The sequence below is a fragment of the Notolepis coatsorum genome (assembly GCF_963971535.1).
Source record: "Notolepis coatsorum genome assembly, chromosome: 6".
In the NCBI taxonomy this organism is placed as follows: domain Eukaryota; kingdom Metazoa; phylum Chordata; class Actinopteri; order Aulopiformes; family Paralepididae; genus Notolepis; species Notolepis coatsorum.
The window spans coordinates 35487528-35510361 of NC_140170.1; the positions used below are offsets into that span (position 1 = coordinate 35487528).

At 47.8% G+C, this 22834-nt stretch overlaps 1 protein-coding gene across 1 annotated transcript in view; it reads right to left on the reverse strand.

The window, feature by feature from the left end:
• Window positions 1-20509, reverse strand: part of LOC311229441 (kelch-like protein 20) — a gene marked incomplete at both ends in the record, with an annotated part of 38597 nt that extends 18088 nt beyond the window's left edge. Inside the window, 3 exons of the mRNA XM_084315525.1 lie at window positions 18109-18210; window positions 18463-18528; window positions 20426-20509. Of these exons, the coding sequence (XP_084171651.1) occupies window positions 18109-18210; window positions 18463-18528; window positions 20426-20509 (252 nt within the window). The remainder of the gene's footprint in view (window positions 1-18108; window positions 18211-18462; window positions 18529-20425) is intronic.
• Between the last annotated feature and the right edge of the window lie 2325 nt (window positions 20510-22834).

Sequence of the window (22834 nt, forward strand, 5' to 3'; positions counted from 1 at the left end):
CAAATAAGAGCTTTTCTCTCTCTCTCTCTCTCTCTCTCTCTCACCCCTCTCTCTCTCTCTCTCTCTCTCACCCCTCTCTCTCTCTCTCTCTCTCTCTCTCTCACCCCATGCCTCTTTCTCTCCAACCCCACCCAGACAGCCTACATCTCTAATATAATAATAATAATAATAATAATAATAATAATAATAATAATAATAATAATAATAATAATAATAATAATAATAATAATAATAATAATAATAATAATAATAATAATAATAATAATAATAATAATAATAATAATAATAATAATAATAATAATAATAATAATAATAATAATTATTATTATTATTATTATAATATAATCCCTTCTCTCCCTCTCTGTGTGTATGTGTGTGTGTGTGTGCGCGTGTGTGCGAGTGCTTGTGTTTGTGTGTGTGTGTGTGTGTGTGTGTGTGTGTGTGTGTGTGTCTCTCTCCCCTCTCTCTGTCACTCGTGTTCTCCCACTTGGAGAACTGTGGGAGAGCATTAGAGCAGCCGGCCAGTGGTTTTACAAAACCAGTGTATCCATTCACATCTAACAAATGCAGGCTGAACTATTCAATTATATCAACTGTAACTATTAAATTGTTTTTATAAATGTCTCTCTAGTCTTCTTTCGGTTTCACTTCGTTTAGACGAGCGTTTTGGGGTGGAATTCTCAGACGAATGCAACGGAGCCCTGCTGTCAGACGATTGGCGCATATGTCACATGACGTGCTGTGAAGACCCGCCCTACTCTGCCTCTGATTCGCAGACTGTGGATGGGGAATGTGATTGGGCCAAAGCAGAGTCACTCACAGACAGAGAGTCCAGTCACGCCGCGAGGACACATTCTTGTGTAACCCTTTCACTGCCACACCACGTCACTCCCAAATAAGAAAAACAGCTCAAAAATGTATTTTTGACTGTCGAAAAAGAAATAAAATACTGCATTCCGCCTGCATTATGAATTTATGATGAGATAGTAACGAAATAGTAATGCACAGCCACTTGGACAAGTAACTGCAATCAGATTACTGGCTTTTAAAGATTAACGCGTTAGATTACTATTTTCGGGGGAAAGTAATCAGATTACAATAACGCGTTACTTAGTAACGCGTTACCGGCATCACTGCGCGTCACACAGTTCAGCTGTGGCCTGAAAGGTTTCACCCCAACCAACACAGCAAGGAACTGCAGTTGAAAAGCATGCAGCGGCGTGCTCCCAATACGAAAACCGGTGGAGGGTTTTAGAATGATCACCATCTTCCAGACACTCCAGTGACGAAGACAACATCGCCGTATTTTCTCGAAAATAGTGAGAGAGAAAATAAAGATATGATGTCAACGTATCTCCTTGTTCTTCCTCTCCTCGTAAACATTGCTTTTCCAGCCAATATTTTTCTCCACGTCAAGTGGGCATATGAGCAACACGTTGCTTGTGATGAAATTTGAGAAGGAGATGAGTGTGTGGCACCATCCCTGCTTATATAGGTAAGCGGATGGGGGTGTGGCCAGATGAATGCGGGCATTAAAGGTACATTTGTGAAATTATTCAGTGTATATATGCTGAAGCGAGATATATGCATGAAACGCTGAGCGTGAGCTAAGTGTGATACAGAACCTACACTGTAACACGCAACACTTTGATAAACATTGTTACTCAGCTGATAGAGTTGTACCCTTCTTGCTGTCTTGTCGTACAGAACTTGTAAGTCGCTTTGGATAAAAGCGTCAGCTAAATGACTAAATGTAAATGTAAAATGTAAATTTGATTTGATTTAATATGCATTTATATGTCGAGTGATACCGGTATAAAGACACTATCATCAGCAGTGTTAATTTTGTTGACTAAATTGATGACGAAAGATGTTCATCAACAAAGGTTTTTTTCATGAAGACAACGAGACGTGATGTCACGTTATTGAAGACCACTTGACGCTAACGAGACTAAATCGTTTATTAAATATCGTTGACCGCAACTGACGACACAAAAATGTAATTTACAAAAACCAGGACGAAATTTCTCTTCATGTATGTTGCTATTGTTGACTAAAACAAGACGAGACAAAATAATTATAACTTTTCTTAATGCCATTGTCCCGAGTAGAGCAGTGTGACACGGAGCTCCGTTATTAGCATTAGCTGTAGAGCTATTTGAAAAGCTAGTTTTAGCTTAACGTTACCTTGGCTAAAGTTGGGACTATTCATAATCCAGCTGCAGACCTGAAAGCAAAGTACAGCAAGTTGGCAAAGGAGTATTCCAAGGTAAATCACCAGTAACGTTACATTCTTTCCATCTACCTAACCGGTAGCTCATGCTAACTGGCTAACCTAGCTCTGTCCTAGCTCTGTCCTAGTCCTATCCTAGTCACTGATCGACCTCTCCCACACAATTAATGACATGTTGCGGACAGACATACCGGTGACAATGTTTAGCTTTTAGTCCCAAATGATAAGAGTCTGAGGCGGAGTCTCAAAAGAGAATGTTGAATATTTATTTTGCATTAAAAATCACAACATAGACGTTACTACTAGCTAACTGGAACGGGAGCAGGCTGGATAGGAAGTGCGCAACAACGTGTAACGTCCGTGCGGAACCAATGTGCCATCAACCATTCCGTGGGTGAACTCATTGAGCTTAGTTGTCAATTAATGATAGTAATACTAATCTATACAATCACCTGTTGTTGAATAAATACCATTACTTTCTAGTTATTACTAAAAAACAGTATATATAAAACAGTAGCTGTAAAAATAAGATCCTTATCTCCCCCGTTAGTGCAATCCATAAACCATAATAATTCTCCACTTCCATAAGAATTCGACACTCCGACACCGTGATACCTTATGAGGAAAAGCGTTGTTTTATTGCTATAAACAGAACCTCATAATCAGATGTTATCAGATGTTATCAAATTGTATCGTCCTTGGAGAGTCTATTCTAATGATCTTTCGGTGTGTTCGTCTATCGTCCTGTTGTTATTCAGTCCAATAGTGGTCAGGCCTGTTCGTTAGCCGAGACCATCCTCGTGGTAGCCGAAGCTACTGGTGATGTGGCATTCCCCCCCCCCCCCCCCTCTCTCTCAATGAGAGGAGAGAGTGTCTGTGTGATCTCAGTCCTACTCGCTCTTGGTCAGATTCTAGTCTGAGTCAGATCCTCCACCCGGAAACACCGTTCGACTTATAGATGTTCGTCGTCGCAACGACAGCCCCGCCTTCTGGTTGTCATGCGACGTGTTGTCATGACAACTGCTAACCTTTCACACCATTTCACGTTTCATTACTGTTGCATTAAGATGAACCCCTCTCCCTCGCTCTGGGCCTACAGCACACTCTTATCAGTTTGTTCCTGCAAGGAATGCAAAACATTGGGCTGGCTGCTAAACATTCTGCAGTGCTGGCTACTGCCTCTTCTTCTATCACCGTTTTCTGAAGCGAACCATGCACATTTCATTACCACCGTTTTAGCTGTGATCATCTCCCCCCAATCTATACATCACATACATTGAAAAAGCACCCCAAATCTCTCATTCCCCCCTTTGATTCTTAATCAACCTTCAGAATCATACAGACTACTTGGTTTTTCAATTAATTATACACAAAAATAGACTCATAACAATTAGGGCCCCGTCGTCTGCTGTTCCATTACCCGCATCACACCCAAACCAGAAAGGATAAACAACGGTCAGGGAGGAGAGAGAGAGACAGAGAAAAACACAGATTGCAACTTTTCAGACGACACACCTAAACCTTTCGGCCCCCCTATTAGGTACCCCACGTCCAAATCAGAGCGCTCCCTTCCCTCTTACAGTACACCTCCCATCTTGGGCCGGTCCCGTCTTCTAGGGCAAGGGCCCCTTTCAGTGACGGCTCCTTTCCTGAGATGGTCCCCCTCCCAGGGCGCGGTCTGCTACTGCTCAGTGTCTCTGGCTGTCCTCTCCACATCTGCTCCTCCTCCACCGCCGCCATCTCCTCTCTCTCGGATGATCTGTGTACCAGGCTGCGGTGCCTGGCCCCTGCGGCTTCCTCCTCCTCCAGTCTGTCCCCTGGTCATCTCCATCGCTGTCGGTGTCATTCCCCCCTTGAAAGCAGAAACACAACACCGGCAGTCGTCTGTACATTCGACTTCCCTTGTTTTGCTATTAGTCTACCACTTTCTCCACACCTATTATCCATCTTACAGGGCGGTTCCCTGTTTGTTGTCTTCCGGCGTGACACTTGCAGTTTCCGATACCCACTCCGCGCAACTCTTCATCCCAGTTTGACCCCCAGCGCGCGCCAGTTCTTCTGGTGACGTGTCTTCTGAAGACCCTGCCTATCTATTAGGTGTGAGAAGGCCCCACTGGAATTCAAACTCCCTCTTTATTCCATAATTAACCCATTCAAATAACTGCACCATCTTTCTGTGCAATTCTTATTTAATCCATTGTATAATTAAACTCTATATCTAATATTATTATTATAATAGATCCACTCTCTGTGCTCATTAGATTCACTATTGAATCACTCCCCCACTCCGCCACTAGATGGTAGTACAGACTTATATCTAAATATTCCCCTATGGGTAATGAAAACTCCCCAGCACTACCCCCCCTCCGCCACTAGGTGGCGACCTACTCCTCCTCGATGGTGTTTTAGTTGACGTGTCACTTCCTGGTTCTTTATCTGTTGTTATCTCCTCGTGGCTCACGGCCATCTTGTATCATCCCCCTCGTGGCCCCTTTTGCGGCCATCTTGTCTCGCTCATAATGGCTACTCTCTCACAAACAAACGCTGCCCTCCTTTTTCAAGGCCTAACAACAAAACAACTTCCTTAGAGTCTCGTCGGCCAAACAGGTCATAATGATGTCTGCAGGTCACATGAGAATAGATGATCTACTAACATGCAAGTACTGAACAGGTCAAAAATAGACTGAATGCCAAATGACGGTAGGTCTGAAAAACGTAGGTAGATTCTCCCGACTCACAGTCCCGCATTCCCGCCTCTTGCGAGGAAAACAACCCTTATATTACAGACCAACAAAAATGGAATTAACCCCTTAGAACACTGCCTTCCTTCACCGGCCCGTTTGTTTTTCATTCCCTGTAGATAAAACCCATCTTGGTTTTTCAAAACACCATGGCTCTCTGCTCATATTATCACAGCTGGCTTCTCTGTCGCTACTTATTTACGGATGCACTATCTTCGTTCGTTTTTATTTGGCTTAAAAGATCAAAACAACCATGTGTGCACAGTGAACTCACATCTTTCTCCGGAGCGCTGTTTCTCCTACAGCGCTGGTCCGCCTCATGACCGCTCGACTCGATGCTCTCTCCCAGGGCTGGCCGGCCTTGCTTCGATCATGATTCTCCCACACATTGATGACTGTTGTCCACTGTCGCCCCATTATTGAAAAAGTCTTTATCCGTTGTTCTTATCTCTTGCAAATCCGGCTGTCATCAACAACCAACTGTTCCCGTTGTTTTAATCTCTTGCAAATCCGGCTGTCATCGGCACCAACTGTAAGATCCTGATCAAACTGGCCAGTATCACGTCTTCGTCTGTTTGGCTCTCCATCCAATTCCTCTGCGTTGTGTACTTTTAATGGTCCTGATGTCTCCGATACTGGCAGATAAGATCCTTATCTCCCCCGTTAGTGCAATCCATAAACCATAATAATTCTCCACTTCCGTAAGAATTCGACACTCCGACACCGTGATATACCTTATGAGGAAAAGCGTTGTTTTATTGCTATAAACAGAACCTCATAATCAGATGTTATCAGATGTTATCAAATTGTATCGTCCTTGGAGAGTATATTCTAATGATATTTCGGTGTGTTCGTCTATCGTCCTGTTGTTATTCAGTCCAATAGGGTCAGGCCTGTTCGTTAGCCGAGACCATCCTCGTGGTAGCCGAAGCTACTGGTGATGTGGCATCCCCCCCCCCCCCCCCTCTCTCTCAATGAGAGGAGAGAGTGTCTGTGTGATCTCAGTCCTACTCGCTCTTGGTCAGATTCTAGTCTGAGTCAGATTCTAGTCTAACCCTCCACCCGGAAACACCGTTCGACTTATAGATGTTCGTCGTCGCAACCTCAGAATGTGATTTTATATAATGTTTGTGTGCAAACAGATTGCAATCAGTGTGTACTACTACTAGTTATATATCGTATATGGCCATCGTGTCCCGCTCTAGCCCTATTGAGATATCCCTTATCTCCTAGTACCTAATGTACTCCAATACGAACAACTTAATGCACCCCACCTGATCGGGCCCCGCCCCTATGGAGGCATAGCCTATATAACCATAGCTATGGTCACCAACACACTCTTCCTCTATTTTCGTTCCATCATAACGGCTGCGTGCACCGTATGTAACTAGTAGGATGAAAAGATCAGAGAAGATTCATAATGTTGGAAGCTTACCGGAGGTTGCTGGCCCCTGGCATCTTCGAAGCATGTTTTCAGCGACACGACGGGCCTATGTTGATGTTCCTCATCTGATGGCAGCAGACCAAGGTTCAGCTGTGCAAGATTGGCTGTCGGGCCAGCTTGTACCCAGGTAGGCCCTGTGTCTTCAGGCATGGGTATTAGTGTTAGTAATGCTGGTTTGTTTTGTTACACAACCATGTTGTGTGTTGGCACCGGGGGCAGGATGGTTTGGTGAACGTTTCACTGCAGTGAACGGTTTCCAAACGGTCTTGGGCGTGCTGTTAAACATCTAATGCTATGCTACATGCTATCGCTAATGCTACATGCTACCACTACTGCTACATGCTAACTGCTACGCTGTTCTAATGTCTCCACCGTGAGATGTTGTCACTTCTCCCTCCTCTTGCCCGGATCATCAATGAAGGTCAGTCGGTAGCTGTTGTGGTTTTTTTTGCTGAGTCCTATTTACCTTTTTTACGGGCAAATGGGTTGACAACAGGGTAGGCCGTGGCTAGGTAGCCTAGCCAGATACGTTACCTTTGTGTTCCGGCGGGGTCTGTGGAACGGTGTCCCCATCTGGGGCCGATGCGTGAGCTCGGCGGTGTAGCAGTAGAGCTATACTACTGCAGGATGGGACTTAACGGCGGGTTATGGCTCAGCTGGCTAGTTCCTATCCACATTGGCGTCGGGTAGTGAGGCTATGGGTCCAGCCGACATGGTAAAGTTGTGTGTCTGTGCGCAGGCGGTTGTTGATCTGGGTCCCACATCGCCTCACGCTAGGCTGTAGTAATGTAGGGGCAGGGCCGCCTGGGAGAAATGTGAGGCCCTGTGCGAGATTTAAATGCGAGGCCCCCCACCCCCTGAGGCGGCCCTGTGTAGGGGGCTACTGTTTCGTTCTGTCACTCTGCTATGAGAAGGTCTTTGCTACAGCTTTCTCTCCTCTCAACCATTTATGCTGATGGTCAATCGGTGTCTACTGGGGGAGTAGTGCGGGGGGGGGCTTTGTTTACCTTTTTTGGTAAATGGGCTAAGCTAGGGCTGGTGTGCTGTTGTGAATATTTTGAATGAAGGCGGGACTAGTTCGCTCTGGTCCGCCTCCCCTTAACGTTGTGTATATGGGTTTGCTCATTCTACAGTATTTTGTGGGTTAGTTCTTTTATTCATTTAACCCTTTCATGGTGCACACCACAGTGGAGGTTGCTGTTTGCAACCACCACTGCTGCTCCGTGTTAACATCAGTTCTTTGTTTTTGACATATTGAAACAGTGCCCCACCCGGCCGACGCCATGGGTGGGTCGGCCTGGCGAGTGGCTGGTGGGCTGCTAAAGCCTGTACCGCCACGGTATGGAATTGGCAGCGATTAGAACTGTGTTCGAATTGCTGTTTTTTTGTATTAAAAAAATGGTGTCTGGTGGCGGGGCCTTGAGGGCCAGCCGACGTCGACACATCGCGCGAGGTTGTTGACGTTATTAGCTTTGACCCAGACGCAAGCTATAACCGCTCAGGGTTCCCCTCTCCGCAGGGGATTTTGGTCTTCTGCTGGAGCGCGGGCTGTATTGTCCTAGGCCCCACACCGCCTCACACCGCGCAGCCAGAAGAAGAGAGAGCATGGCCTCGTCAGCGGCGATGACGAGGCCCTCGACAGGCGGCCATGTTTTCCCCCGCCGGAGGTATCCTGGGCGTTGATTCGACAGGTGTCTACAAGGCCGACAGCCTTGGCGGCCGAGGGATCGGCCATGTAGGATGGGTTCGGCTTGAACAAACATGCCGTCACCGTCCTGCCGAGAGCAGCCCGCTCTCCGATCATTCCCTTCCCCAACACCAGCAGAAAAAGTGGGCTCTGATTGTTTCCTTTGGCTGCGGGCTGCGTGCCTTCGTTGAAGCGCGGGCGGCCCCACTTTCGCTTCTCATGGGGACAGGGGCTGACACCCAGTTGATGGCTGAGCCTGGGTCTGTCCGTGAGAATGTTGTGCTGTCAAGCGGCTCCCACACCATAAGCTGTGTTGGTTGAGCCTGGTGTTACGTCTGTCAACTTAAGTGTTGTCAGCAGGGGGGCTCGAAACCTTTTGAGGCACACAGTGCGGGCTTCCCCGGCCTCGCCTTCGCCAGGCCAGGTATCATGTTGGTGCCTCCCACTCCTGAAATATTGGCAGTGGTCTCGCAGGCACACGTGATTTGGGGTGGTAGTAATATCACTGCAGGGCTACGGTGTGTAGGAACCCATGGGGTCCTTACACCTTGCATGTCCGGCTGCAGAACAACTCCTCAGCATGTTCTGGAGGGGTGTTCAGTGGGGGGGCTTTTTTCACCTAGGAAGCCCCCCGTATCAAACTGGCCCTTTCTGTCGGGGTCCCCCCTTGGGTGCGATTGCCTCGTGGCCCGACACGGAGCGCGCTGCTCGCACGGTTCCAGGGTTGGCTACGCACAGCGGGGGGACCGGGCCAACTATCTACAGTTCCTGGCGGACCTGCGCCACATGGCGGTGGATGCGTTGGGAGTGTCATCACATATGACTACGGCAGTACCATATGTCGAGGTGGATGGAGAGAACGCTGAGGCGGAGACTTGTGTTTACACAACCCCACCCGTTTTCAGGTTTGGTACAGACCCTATTGTCAGGGTCTCCAGCAGTGACAGCTCTGGTCAACGAGATCCAATCTCTGTGGACGAAGCAAGCCATCGTCGTGGCGTTCTCCTCCCGGTGTTCTCTGCCTGAGAAATCGGGAGGGGGGGGTGTCAGTCCCAGGCTGGACCTGTCCCACGGGAAGGTTCAGCATTTTTTGGATCGTCTCTTGCCTGTTGAACACTGTCAGGTGGGGGTCTGGTTCTCCTCCATAGACCTGTAGGATGCGTATGCGCATCTCCGATCTTCCATCCTAGGGCTTACCTACGCTTCCTTTGCAGGGTTAGCGTATGAGTACCAGAGGCTGCCGTTCGGTTTTCTCTGGCTCCCCGCATCTTCACCAAGTGCGTGGAGGCCGCACTGGGGCCTCTGCCTCGTCAGGGGTTACGGAGTGTTCTGCCCTGACGACGTTCTGGTCCTTCGCGGTCAAGGTGGATCGTCAGGTCTCGTACCAGGCAGGTCTCTACCAGCCTGGGATTGCTGTAGACTGGATGTAGAGTACTCCTCTTCCCAGTCAACGGTTGGAGGGCTATGGGCATCCCTCTCAGAGCGTGTTGTCAACACGCTCGGGAGGTTCCGTCCTAGGACGGTTACGGCGCTGTCTCATGTCGCGTTTTCACCGACGCCTCCCTCGCTGGTGACGCGTCGGGCCAACGCAGTAGGGGGCAGCTGGCAAACCATGCTGCCCGGTCTGCGCTACGTTCAATGTGTTGGTGTTGAAAGCGGTCCTTCTGGTCCACAAATGGTGTTGATCAGGACGGACGATACGACGTCAGTGTCGTGTATCGACAGACAGGGAGGAGTACGCTCCCCCTGTCTGCACCAGGCGGCGGGCGGCTGGCTATGGGCGTCCTCCATCTGCGCGGCCTGAGGGCTCCCCACATGCCCCGGCAGGGAGAATGTGGGTGCAGGTGTACTGTCGCGGGGCGGTCCTCATCCTGACGGGTGGGGATTACGTCTGGACATAGCCAGGTAGGTCTGGGACCGATGCCGTGCCGCCAGGGATTCTTCCCCATACATCTGTTAGGTGTTGTTGGGACGGGTACGTTGAGGGGCGCAGGTTCTTGATCCTGATGGTGTTACCATACGGAATGCGCATGCTCCCTCCACTGTCGCGCTTACGCGGGCAGATGACGTATGTTCCAAGTGTGGTGTAAGGCGGGGGGCCGGGACTCAGTCTCCTGCCCCCTGGATGCTGTCCTTAGTTACCTCCAGTCTCTCCTTGATACTGTCGGCTTCGACGGTGAGGGTATATGCAGCAGCTATATCCTCCTATCATGAGGGGTTTGAGGGGATGTCTTGTTCAGCCACCCTCTTGTGAAGCGTTTCCTGCTTGGCACTCGACGCGTTAAGCCGGTGCAACGCTCCTGGGCTCCAACTTGGGATCTTCAACTGGTCCTCGGTCGGTTGTCCTTGGCCCCGTTTGAGCCGCTCGAGCAGGCGCCGTTGGAACGGCTGTCGTTCAAGACCGCGTTCTTGCTGGCCGTCACCTCCGCTGACGCTTGGGTGTGCTTTGTGCTCTCTCGGTACACCCAGAGTGCCTGTCTTTCGTTCCGATTGCGGTGCCACTCTGCGGCCTAATCCTGCCTTCGTGCCTGTAAATATCCGGAGTTCTTCCGCTCCAGGGATATTGTGGTTCAGGCGTTTCATCCGCCTCCTCACGGTGGTGAGTTAGATGCAGGCCTTCACCTGTCATGTCCGGTCCGTGCTTTGGGAATTGCCTCAGCCGTACTCAGGACCTCGGGGTCACCGTTCAGCTTTTTGTCTGTCACGGTGGTTCTCATGCCGGTAAGGCACTATCGAACAGCACCTGTCCCATTGGTTGTGCGAGGGCATTGCCCTCTGCTACACGTTGGCTGGGCAGGATCCCCCTGGGGGCGTCAGGGCGCACTCCAATCGTGGGGTGGCTGCCTCTGCCGCTCTCCTGGGTGGGGCCTTGGTGGAGGACATCTGTGCTGCAGCTTCATGGTCCTCCCCGGGCCCCTTTGTAAGGTTTTACCTCATGGAAATGACCGGGGGTTCTGTCTCCCAGGCGGTTCTGGGGTCTGTGGCCTTCCTGCTTCCCGTCCTTTGGTAGGGTAGCAGGAGTGTGTGGGTATGGGCCACAGTGTGTTGAGTCACACGTGGTTCCGCCTGTGCGGTGTGTTCAAGGGGTTCTAGTTCCCTCTTGTTCGCATTCAGGTGGAGTTGACTGCGCCCCCCCTTCATTAGGAAGGATGGGGTGACAGGGCTCCCCGCACCCCTTGATGTGGGCTTACGGGTCCTCAGGGGACCCGTCTCGCGTCCGCTCTACCCCATATCTCAATAGGGCTAGAGCGGGACGCGATGGCCATATACGATATGTAACGATAGGTTATGTATATAACCTAGTTATATTAGTATTGGCCGAGCGTCCCGCTCTACACGGCCCTGAGTTCCCTTTTGAGGGATCTTTTGCTGGAACGAGATTTGGCGAGGAAAAGTGTGTTGGTGACCATAGCTATGGTTATATAGGCTACGCCTCCATAGGGGCGGGGCCCGATCAGGTGGGGTGCATTAAGTTGTTCGTATTGGAGTACATTAGGTACTAGGAGATAAGGGATATCTCAATAGGGCTAGAGCGGGACGCTCGGCCAATACTAATATAACTAGGTTATATACATAACCTATCGTACTACTGTGTGTTCTGTTTACTTAGTTTACAGTATCCTGTTATAGAATAAACTGCTGCCAGACACAGCAGAGAGAGAGAGGACAGACATGACAGAGAGGACAGACACAGCCGAGAGAGGACAGACATGGCAGAGATAAAGGAAAGACACAGCAAACAGAAGACAGACAGAGTTCAGCGTCGTCTCTCTGGTCAGAAACAACATCACCACATCCGTAATGCTCTCTTTGATGCATACATTGGACCATGTCTACACCAACATATACTGTAGGAGCAACAATACATTAGACCATGTCGACACAAACACATACTGTAGGAGCAACAATACATTGGACCATGTCTACACCAACATATACTGTAGGAGCAACAATACATTGGACCATGTCTACACCAACATATATACTTCCTGTGTATCACTTGTGCCGCTGACTCAGATTCCCCTAGGTTAAAAAATAAATACGCAATTTAAATCAGAAAATGTTCCATGTTGACTATTTCTGACTTCTGACAAATTTGTTTCCATTAAATAAAAATAGACAAAAATGTCATCCGTTTTTGTCCACTAAATCTAGACTAAAACAAAAAAGACAAAATTGAGACAAAAACTGACTAAGACTAAAATGCTCAGACATTTAGTTGACTAAAACTGACTAAACGAAAAATAAATGAAGATGACTAAATATGATGAAAACGAAAAAGGAGCACTTGACACATGACTAAGACTAAAACTAAAATGAAAATAGCTGCCAAAATTAACACTGATTGTCAGGCACTCTACTACTGGTGTCTGAGCAGCTAACACTGGAGCGGTTAAAGCTGAGGTGCCTTGCTCAAGGGCACAGCGAGCAGGCACGTGCACACATAGAGCCCAACGGGTGCACAAGCACCTGCCCTTTTGTGCCTCATAAAAAAGTGCCCTTTTCTATGCCAATTATTTTTACCATATTTTCTTTTTTACCTCCATATAGAGAGTGATCTGCAATGTTGGGGGTGCAATTCCTAACAGGCTCAACCATATGGATAAAAGTTCCCATATTATGTGCATTACACAAACTAAAAACAGATATTACATTACATTACACAAACTAAAAACAGATGTTACATTACATTACACAAACTAAAAACAGATATTACATTACATTACACAAACTAAAAACAGATATTACATTACATTACACAAACTAAAAACCGATATTGTCTGAATTACTAGAAGAAAGAAATGCACCACCTTTGGCTGATTTCTTTTGGTCTAATAAATGTTTAAGGTTCTTAGATGGATCCCCTGCTGCCTCCTCCTCCTCCTCCTCCTCCTCCTCCTCCTCCTCCTACTCTTCCTCATCTTCCTCCTCCTACTCTTCCTCATCTTCCTTCTCCTCCCCTTCATCCTATTCCTCCTCCTCTTCCTCCTCCTACTCTTCCTCCTAATCCTCCTCCTCCTCCTCCTCCTGCTCCTGTTCCTACTCTTCCTCATCTTCCTCCTCCTCCTGCTCCTACTCTTCCTCATCTTCTTCCTCCTCCTGCTCCTCCTCCTCCTCATCTTCCTCCTCCTCCTCTTCCTCCTCATCCTCATCATCCTATTCCTCCTCCTCTTCCTCTTCCTCATCCTCCTCCTCATCTTCCTCATCCTCCTCTTCCTCCTCATCTTCCTCATCATCATTATCCTCCTCTTCCTCCTCCCCATCCTCTTCCTCATCCTCCTCATCAGCCTCATCCTCTTCCTCCTCCTCCTCATATTCCTCATCCTCCTCCTCCTCCTCCTCCTCCTCTTCCTCATCCTCCTCATCCTTCTCTTCATCCTCATCCTCCTCCTCCTCCTCCTCTTCCTCCTCCTCCTCTTCTTCCTCCTCCTCCTCCTGCTCCTGCTCCTCCTCCTCATCCTCCTCATCCTGCTCCTCCTCCTCATCCTCCTCCTCCTCCACGGGGAGCAGCGTACTGGCTCATGTTAGGCAGGCCATGCATTATGCAGCAGCTTAGGCCATAGCGCTGGAACTCCATGTCCTCGGCTACAGTCCACCTGTCGCTGCTCTGGTCGTAGCGCTCCACGTTGGTGATGGTGGTGAAGTCATTGTAGCCTCCGACCACGAAGAGCAGGTCGACCAGCACCGCGATACCAAAGTAGCTGCGGGGGGTGAGCATGGCGGGCAGGGCGCTCCAGGAGTCAGTCAAGGGGCTGTAGGCCTCCGCGCTATGCAGGTTGTTTCCACGGTCAAACCCTCCCACCTGAGGACAGGACACATGAGAGGAATGTTTTAGTGTGTGGCTCAGGCAGGCAGGCAGGCAGGCATGCAGGCAGGCAGGCAGGCAGGCAGGCAGGCAGGCAGGCAGGCAGGCAGGCAGGCAGGCAGGCAGGCAGGCAGGCAGGCAGGCAGGCAGGCAGGCAGGCAGGCAGGCAGGCAGGCACTGTATTAATCCACTTAGGGAAATGAGGGCATCACAGCAGCATTGCAAGTCAAATGATACATATCTATAGAAATATCTAGGGCTGACCCCTATTAGTCGATTAGTCGACTAATCGTCGAAAGTAGCCGTAGTCGACTAACCAACCGCTTAGTCGAATAGTAAAATAATAATAATAATAATAATATTTTTAATTTTTAATTTTTTTGTATCATACTTTCCAAAAGAAAAGAGGCCTAAACGTGTGGCTAACGCTAATGGCACGCATACCAGAGGCCAACTGCCTAATAAAACAGGCACAGAGGCACTGAAAGAGGATTTCACCCATCTAATTTCACCCATCTAATGAACACACATGACATGGTCAACACAAATAGACACAGTAGTAAAGAAAGCGAAGCAGCGCCTCTACCACCTGAGACAGTTAAGGAAGTTCAGAGTATCGGGGAAGATACTCCAGTCCTTCTACTCAGGAGCTGTAGAGAGCATCTTGACCGGAAACATCACTGCCTGGTATGGGAACAGCACAGCACAGGACAAGAAGGCCCTACAGAGAGTGGTGCGCTACCTCCCCTGCAGGCTCTATACAACAAGAGGTGCAAATCCAGAGCCTGCAGGATAATGAAAGCCCCCCACCACCCCAATAACAGCCTGTTCCAGCTGCTGAGGTCAGGCAGACGCCTGCGAACCCCAGCTACTAGGACGGAGAGGCTTAGGCTAAGCTTCTTCCCCCAGGCCATCAGAGCCTTGAACAATGAACATTGAGACACAGAAACTGAACTATCCACACACAAGCACACACAAGCACACATAAGACACGCACGCTGAGCATGCTCACACACTAGCAGCCACTTTAACACTCATGCCGCACACACGCAAAAACGTATGGCCAGAGGAAAGGCCACTTTAAATTAGTAAAACAACAGGAACAGTGTATTGCACTACTAAAGCTACCTAGCATGTCCTATATGCTCTGTAAATACTATGTACAGATACCGAGATGGCACACCATGTTACCTGTTTATTGCACTGTTGTTTTTATTGGATTCTATTATATGTTGTACCACTGTATTTTTATTGGATTCTATTATATGTTGTACCACTGTATTGCACATCGTCGCGGGCAAGACCAGCCGCATTTCATTGTATACCTGTATGCCGTGACAATTAAAACTCTTGACTTGACTTGACTTGACTTGACACTAGACTAGACAAATATCAAGATGTATCCATCAGTGGACCAATTGCATGCTTTTGCAGAGGACAAGAAGCCTTCAGTCGACTCCTTCAGACATTAAGCACCCCCCACAGCCCAAATGGAATTATAAAAAAAAAATTATTTTATTTATTTAACTCGACCAATAGTCGACTAACGCAACATTTTGGCCAATCATAGTCGACCATCCAAATCCTTAGTCGGGGACAGCCCTAGAAATATCTAGTATAAAGCATTTGTCTCCGTGTGCACCTACCGCAAACACATGTCCTCCGTACGCAGCGATTCCCAGTCCTCTATGCCTGCTGCTCATGGGGGCGATCAGAGTCCACTGGTTGGTGTCTGGGCTGTAGCACTCTGCTGTGAACAGATCCTCCAAATCCCCCGTCAACCCAAACTGTCTGATAGTAATTTATTAATTTCTTAGGATTTCTTTTGGTCTAATAAATGTTTAAGGTTCTTAGATGGATCCCCTGCTGCCTCCTCCTCTTCCTGCTCCTCCTCTTCCTCCTCTTCCTCCTCCTCCTCCTACTCTTCCTCATCTTCCTCCTCCTCTTCCTCATCTTCCTCTTCATCCTGCTCCTAATCCTCCTCTTCCTCCTCCTCCTCCTCCTGCTCCTAATCCTCCTCTTTCTCCTCCTCCTCCTAATCCTCCTCTTCCTCCTCCTCCTAATCCTCATCCTCCTCCTGCTCCTAATCCTCCTCTTCCTCCTCTTCCTTCTCCTGCTGTTATGGTTTGTAACCGACCTCAAAAGCAACGGCACAGACAGGAAGGTCAGAGTTAGCCAAATGCTAGGGCGTATTTATTTACAGAGTCAAAAGAAGGATAAGTACAATAATCAAACAAATAGGGAGACTGCCTTTGGCAGAGTCATCTGCCGCTCTGCAGAATCCTCTTGGTGATAGTGGTGGGGAATTGGCATGTGACGTTGTAGCGGCTCTGCAGATACTCCCAGCAGATAGTGGTGGGGAATTGGCATGTGACGTTGTAGCGGCTCTGCAGATACTCCCAGCTTTCGCTCAAGGTGGAAAACGGAGAGATAGAGAGAGATATCAGAAACAGTCCAACGAAACACAGAGGCAGTGTGGTTCCCTCCTCCCTAGCTGGGTCCAGAACCAATTGACAGTGACAGTCTTCAGTGTTCCCCACAACACACAATTTAGAATAATCCAGAACCAATTGATAGTGACAGTGTTCAGTGTTTCTTCAATACACACAATCAGAATAATCCAGAACCAAACGATAGTGACAGTCTTCAGTGTTTCTTCAATACACACAATCAGAACCATACCTCAGGAGAGCGTGTGGCGGGGAACCAACCAAACCTCACACCTGCTCCTAATCCTCCTCTTCCTCCTCCTCCTCCTGCTCCTAATCCTGCTCCTCCTGCTCCTAATCCTCCTCTTCCTCCTCCTCCTAATCCTCCTCTTCCTCCTCCTCCTGCTCCTAATCCTCCTCTTCCTCCTCCTCCTGCTCCTAATCCTCCTCTTCCTCCTCCTGCTCCTCCTCCTCCTCCTCCTCCTGCTCCTCCTGCTCCTCCTGCTCCTCATAATCCTCCTCCTGCTCCTCCTCCTCCTTATCCTCCTCATCCTGTTCCTCCTCCTGCTCATCCTCATCTTCCTCCTTCTCCTCCTGCTCCTCCTCCTCCTAGTCCTCATCTTGCTCCTCCTCCTGCTCCTCCTGCTCCTCCTAATCCACCTCCTCCTCCTAGTCCTCCTCCTGCTCCTCCTCCTCCTAATCCTCCTCATCCTGCTCCTCCTCCTGCTCCTCCTCATCATCCTCCTAGTCCTCCTCCTCCTCCTCCTCTCCTGATCCTCCTTCTCCTCTTCCTACTCTTCCTCCTCCTCCTCTTCCTCCTCCTGCTCCTCTTCCTCATCCTCCTCCTGCTCCTCCTCCTCCTCCTCTTCCTCCTCCTCCTCCTCCTGCTCCTCCTCCTCCATGGGGAACAGCATACTGGCTCATATTAAATGGCAGGCCATGCATTATGCAGCAGCTTACGCCCCAGCACCGGGTCTTCATGTCCTCGGCTACAGTCCACCTGTCGCTGCTCTGGTCGTAGCGCTCCACGTTGGAGATGGAGGTGAAGTCACTGTAGCCTCCGACCACGAAGAGCAGGTCGTCCAACACCCCGATGCCAAAGTCGCTGCGGGGGGTGAGCATGTTGGGCAGGGCACTCCAGGAGTCAGTCAAGGGGCTGTAGGCCTCCGCACTACGCAGGTCGTATACACCATCACTGTCAGTCCCTCCCACCTGAGGACAGGACACATGAGAGGAATGTTTTAGTATGTGGTTAAGGCAGGCAGACACTGTATTAATCCACTTAGGGAAATGAGGGCATCACAGAAGCATTGAAAGTCAAATGATACATATCTATATAAATATAGTATAAAGCATTTGTCTCCGTGTGCACCTGCCACCTACCGCATAGACTTGTCCTCCGTACACAGCGACTCCCACTGCGCTACGCCTGCTGCTCATGGGGGCGATCAGAGTCCACTGGTCGGTGTCTGGGCTGTAGCACTCAGCTGTGAACAGACACCAGCCACCACAGATGTAAACCTGTAATAAGAAAGAATATTCTAATTTAGTTTATATATTCCATTTGATTTCATTCTACTTTAATTGTCTGTTAATGTTGATGCACCAAAGGACCCAGACACAACCTTTGTATGTGCAAGCTTACTTGGCAATAAAGACATTTCTGATTTCTGATCTAACGTTCCTTGTGTTCATCTACCACCCTGTGTCCCTCAGTTCCACTCACCTTGCCCTGGAGGGCTGCTGCCCCGGCGTCGATCCTGTGCACCAGCATGGGTGAGATCACTGTCCACTGGTTGGTTTCAGGCTCATAGCGCTCTGCGGTGTTCAGTCCCATGTGTCCGTCGTACCCTCCCATGGCGTAGATACAGCCATCCAACGCGACCACGCTGAGGTGACTGCGGCGTGAGTGCATGGGAGCCGCCTGCAGCCAGCTGCGAGTGAAAGGGTTGAACCTGCGCACACTGCTGAGACGCTCCAAGCCGTTCCGGCCACCGACGCAGTAGACCAGACCGTGGAGATAAGCGGTGCTGTGGCCGACCTGGGGAATCTCCCCCTCAACGTTCACGTCCGTCCATCCACCGGCTCGGATATTGTAAGCCTCCATGCCACCCCGGCCTCCGATGGCCAATAGGACCTCCTGGGGCAGGCGTGGGCGGGTCAGGGGGTTTTGGAGCCTGTCGGAGCCAGGGGGGTTCAGGACGCTGAGGATGAGGGGCCTGCAGTCGTGGCTGTCCCTCACCACAGGGTTGTTCTGGACGTTGCTCCTGAAGTAGTCAGGCCTCATCAAGCCCATGCGAACCTGGGAAGAGACAAGGAGACAGCGGGTACAACTTAGACATCGGTTGTAGACGGTTTCTGTTGCTAGGGAACAGTTTGGACCCAAATGTTTGAGAACCACTGTACTAGGGAACCTAGTGTTGTTCTAATGTAATGCACAGTAATACAATTCGTTTTTTTTTTATATAAATGTTTTTCTTTTCTTTTCATACATAAAACAGAACATAACAGTACAATAATAATAATAATAATAATAATAATAATAATAATAATAATAATAATAATAATAATAATAATAATAATAATAATAATAATAATAATAATAATAATAATAATAATAATAATTAATTACACTTTAAGTGCCGAAAACGTGTTTAGGCGTCTTTCCTAGCCATGCTAAAGTTGCCGAGGACGCCCTAACTCGTCTTTAATATCAATATTTCAAAAATCTGTGATCGGAATCATATTTCCCCTCTGCAGCCTTCACACACAGTTCTGAGCTCCTCTCAATCCTCTAGCGGTTCAAGAGCGCCATCTGGTGGCCGATCGGCAGAAGCGCCAAACAGGAAGTCATGTGGATGAAGTGGTGATCACCCATATTACTTCTGGGCACTCGCTATAGGTCCCGGAACTCGATCTCGACACAATACATAGCGATCCGTTGCCAATAACTCGATAAACAACATGATTTGGACGTATATACTATTATACAACCTGGAAATGGACCGGGTATTTCGACATCCCATAATGGAAAACTGTCTACCCCACGCTGATCGCCCAACGGCCCGAGGAGACTGGGGTGAGTTTTAGCGTGTAATATTACCGTGTTCGATACTAACTGATCTGATGAACATATGACCCACATTAGATGAATGGTATAACGCTGCCCACGGAATTATAAACGCCCCCTTGCCCATCCGGTCAACATCAGATGACGTGTAGTAACTTCCAGAAGTCCGTCCAGTTGGAATTTTTTATATCGCGCCGATTGCTATCAAACTGTATTTCATCATCAATATAATGCATTTGGGGCTATAAATCACGTACTGGAGAAAGCTGCAGAAAGAGATGAAAACAGACTTATACCTTAGACCATATTTTAGTATGAATATGTGAATGAAAAAGTTTAACGTTGCTACACCATGAACAATACATATAGGAATTTGAATGGGCCCTAATAATGGCAATCTAGCAATAGAATTTAAAAAGTTATAGCCCTGCAAAGAAGGGGAACTTCTCTATGTTAAATAGAGCTGGCAACGGATGGTATATCATGAATTTAGCCTTAGGCAATCAAAGTGATAATAATAACAATGACAACAGCGACGACAACAATAATAACAGTAACATGAATCATAATGACCTTGACAAGAGACAAACAAGAAAAAGTAAAATAATAAAAAATAAATTAAAAATAAATGTGGCTCAGGCACTAGCAACCATGTTTGTGTATCCGTAATACAATTAGTTACCTTGGGCAGCAGCAAAGGGATGTGTGTTTTACGCTCCTCACGGGAGTGGTCGATCCAACGGAGGACGGCCTCGAACACTGTCTCCTCGCTCTTCACGTTCAGGTCATCCCTCTCGATGATGTCCACCAGTTGCTGCGGGGACAGCTCCACAGACTCCTGTGAGACGTGCAACATCTCCTCAAAGTGGCACACGATGAAGAGATGGGCCTTGCGCCTCAGGTCAGGGCAGCAGTAGATGTCCGTGAACCTCCAGATGCCGACACAGTTTTCCAGAGACAGCTGGCCTTCTAGGAAGTCAGAGCACGCTCCTACTATGCCAGTGACGAGAAGCTGGTCTGCAGCCACCAGAAGCTCTTTCACGTTCTCTGCTGTCACCAGCACAAAGCGTGTGTAGGCGTACTCTATGATGAGCTGCATCATACCCGGGGACACCCCAGGGATAGTGTAGACTGCTTTCTCTGAGTCGCTCCAGCGAGTGAAGAGGGCTCTGTGGGACGCAGAGAGATATCTGATGAGTAAACAGTAAGCAACATTCTGTCCTGTGTAGTAATAGACCTGTCGTTAACCCACGCCCCAAAATAGAATTTGTCCAATCATATCACAGGAAAAACTTCGCTGCAGAAAACTCTGTCAACACCAGAAAAGCCATTTGTGGGCTGCAACAAACCAGACGGCTGTGATCAAAACCACTGTGTAAGAGTTCAGTTTATATGTTATTATCTACCTAATATCCGATGGTGAAACGCTGTGCGTGGGGTACCTGTAATTCGGACACCAGGTACCCTGAAAGACTGGATGGAGGAGTATATTTCATACCTTTCCCGAAGCCCAAACGAAAACTAGAGAAATGCAAGCGATGGATTATGTTGTGTCGTCGACCACATACACAAGTGAATGTGAAGACCATTACCAAGGACACTTATGTTTGCTCAAAGGTAAGGTCAATTCATAAAGACATAATATTTGACGGCATGTATTAGAAACGTAGACCAAACTATTAGTTTGCTAAGGTTTGACTTTGACTGCGAACTAGCTCTCATATATCCAGCCCAGTTAGCTAACGTTAGCAGCTAGCTAACATTAGCTGCCAACATGTAACGATACCGCAGATATTTCTGCATCATAACGTGAGCCTTCTGTATCATAAGGTTAGCTTTCTGCATCATAACGTGAGCCTTCTGTATAGCTTTCTGCATCATAACGTCAGCAACGTTACCACAAGCCAGGTGCATAACAGTGGAAATGATGACCAACAAGGACAGTTATAGATGTAATGTAGTGACCACCATTGATAGTATAAAGAACTGGTTAACAGACAACAGAATACTAATAACATGAATACTACTACATGCACTAAGAATGCTCGATGCACTTCAGATGCCATAGTGTCACTTGAAACCAGTAACAACAGGGACAACGATGTAAACAATAAGTCCTGGGCCCTCATTCATCAACGTGTGCGTAGAACATGTTCTATTTCCACACGTAAGCACAGAATTTAGAATGAGTGTACGCACAGGAATATTGGGATTCATCAACCGTGCGTACACAGGTCCTATGCTCCTCCGTGTTGATGAATACCACTTTGTTCTACCGTCAATGCTCGTGCATGATTATCCATATATGGTCATGAAAGTGAGGAAACACCCACTTGTAAACGGTGATGTCAGATATCAACGGCTCCCTAAGACCATTGCTGCAATTCTGCCTGGACAGCTCAAAATACTAATAAAGACCGTTCGTTGACCACTGTTTGGCGTTGGTTGTGTGTCATTATAACCGTGCTGTAATATGAATGCCTTTATTAGTTGTGTTCGATTGGCTATATGATTTTTAGAGGCATCTATTTTGTTGTCGGTATTACCGACAACAAAATAGATGCCTCTAAAAATCATATACTATTAGGTAGCCTATATGAATTACATATAATAGCAGCCATAGCCTACATTATGCAACAGTAACTTGCGCATACCAGTGTATGCGACGGACCAGTGTATACCTTGTATCATATCATATTCATATAATAGTTTACTCTATCAGCATACCAGCATGTAATATGTTCTTTGTTAGAACTCAACTCGTTCGACAGGCTGACAGACGTGTACACTTACGGTGATGTCGGATATGATATCTATTAACCATTGCTGCCTGGGCAGCGCAAACACAAAGACCGCGCTGGAATATGACTGCCTTTTCCCGTGTTGTTTGATTAATACCCAGGGATTAAAGTTCTCCTCAATTTTATTCCAAATCGCGATGGATCTTCCGTCAATTTTCTACCTGCTGCATATGATTTCTAGAGGCATACTACAATCTATTTTGATGTCAGTATTGGGTAGCCTATATAAACAATAATACGAGAGCATATACAAGAACAATGAATCTCACTGCATGTATGATGTAGCCTGCCTTTCAATACATGAACTTGAATCCCATCATGTTTGTGTGCGGGACTCACAAGGCTGTTGTCACAATGGGTGGTACCGGTACAGTAATAACAGTCCACACAATATCACGATGGACCATGCCATAGCCTATGTTCTATTAGGACATGATCTGTGACGACAAATGTTCTAGAATGTTTGATTAAGATATCATACTCTGACAGCATGCCTATGATCAACATAAACGCGAACTTGAATCCCATCATATACATAGTCTGTCCACTATCTGGTGTCATTGCAATGCGTTTTCTATTCTTTCTTATACAGTAAAAAGGGGGAAGAACACTATATCGTGGGT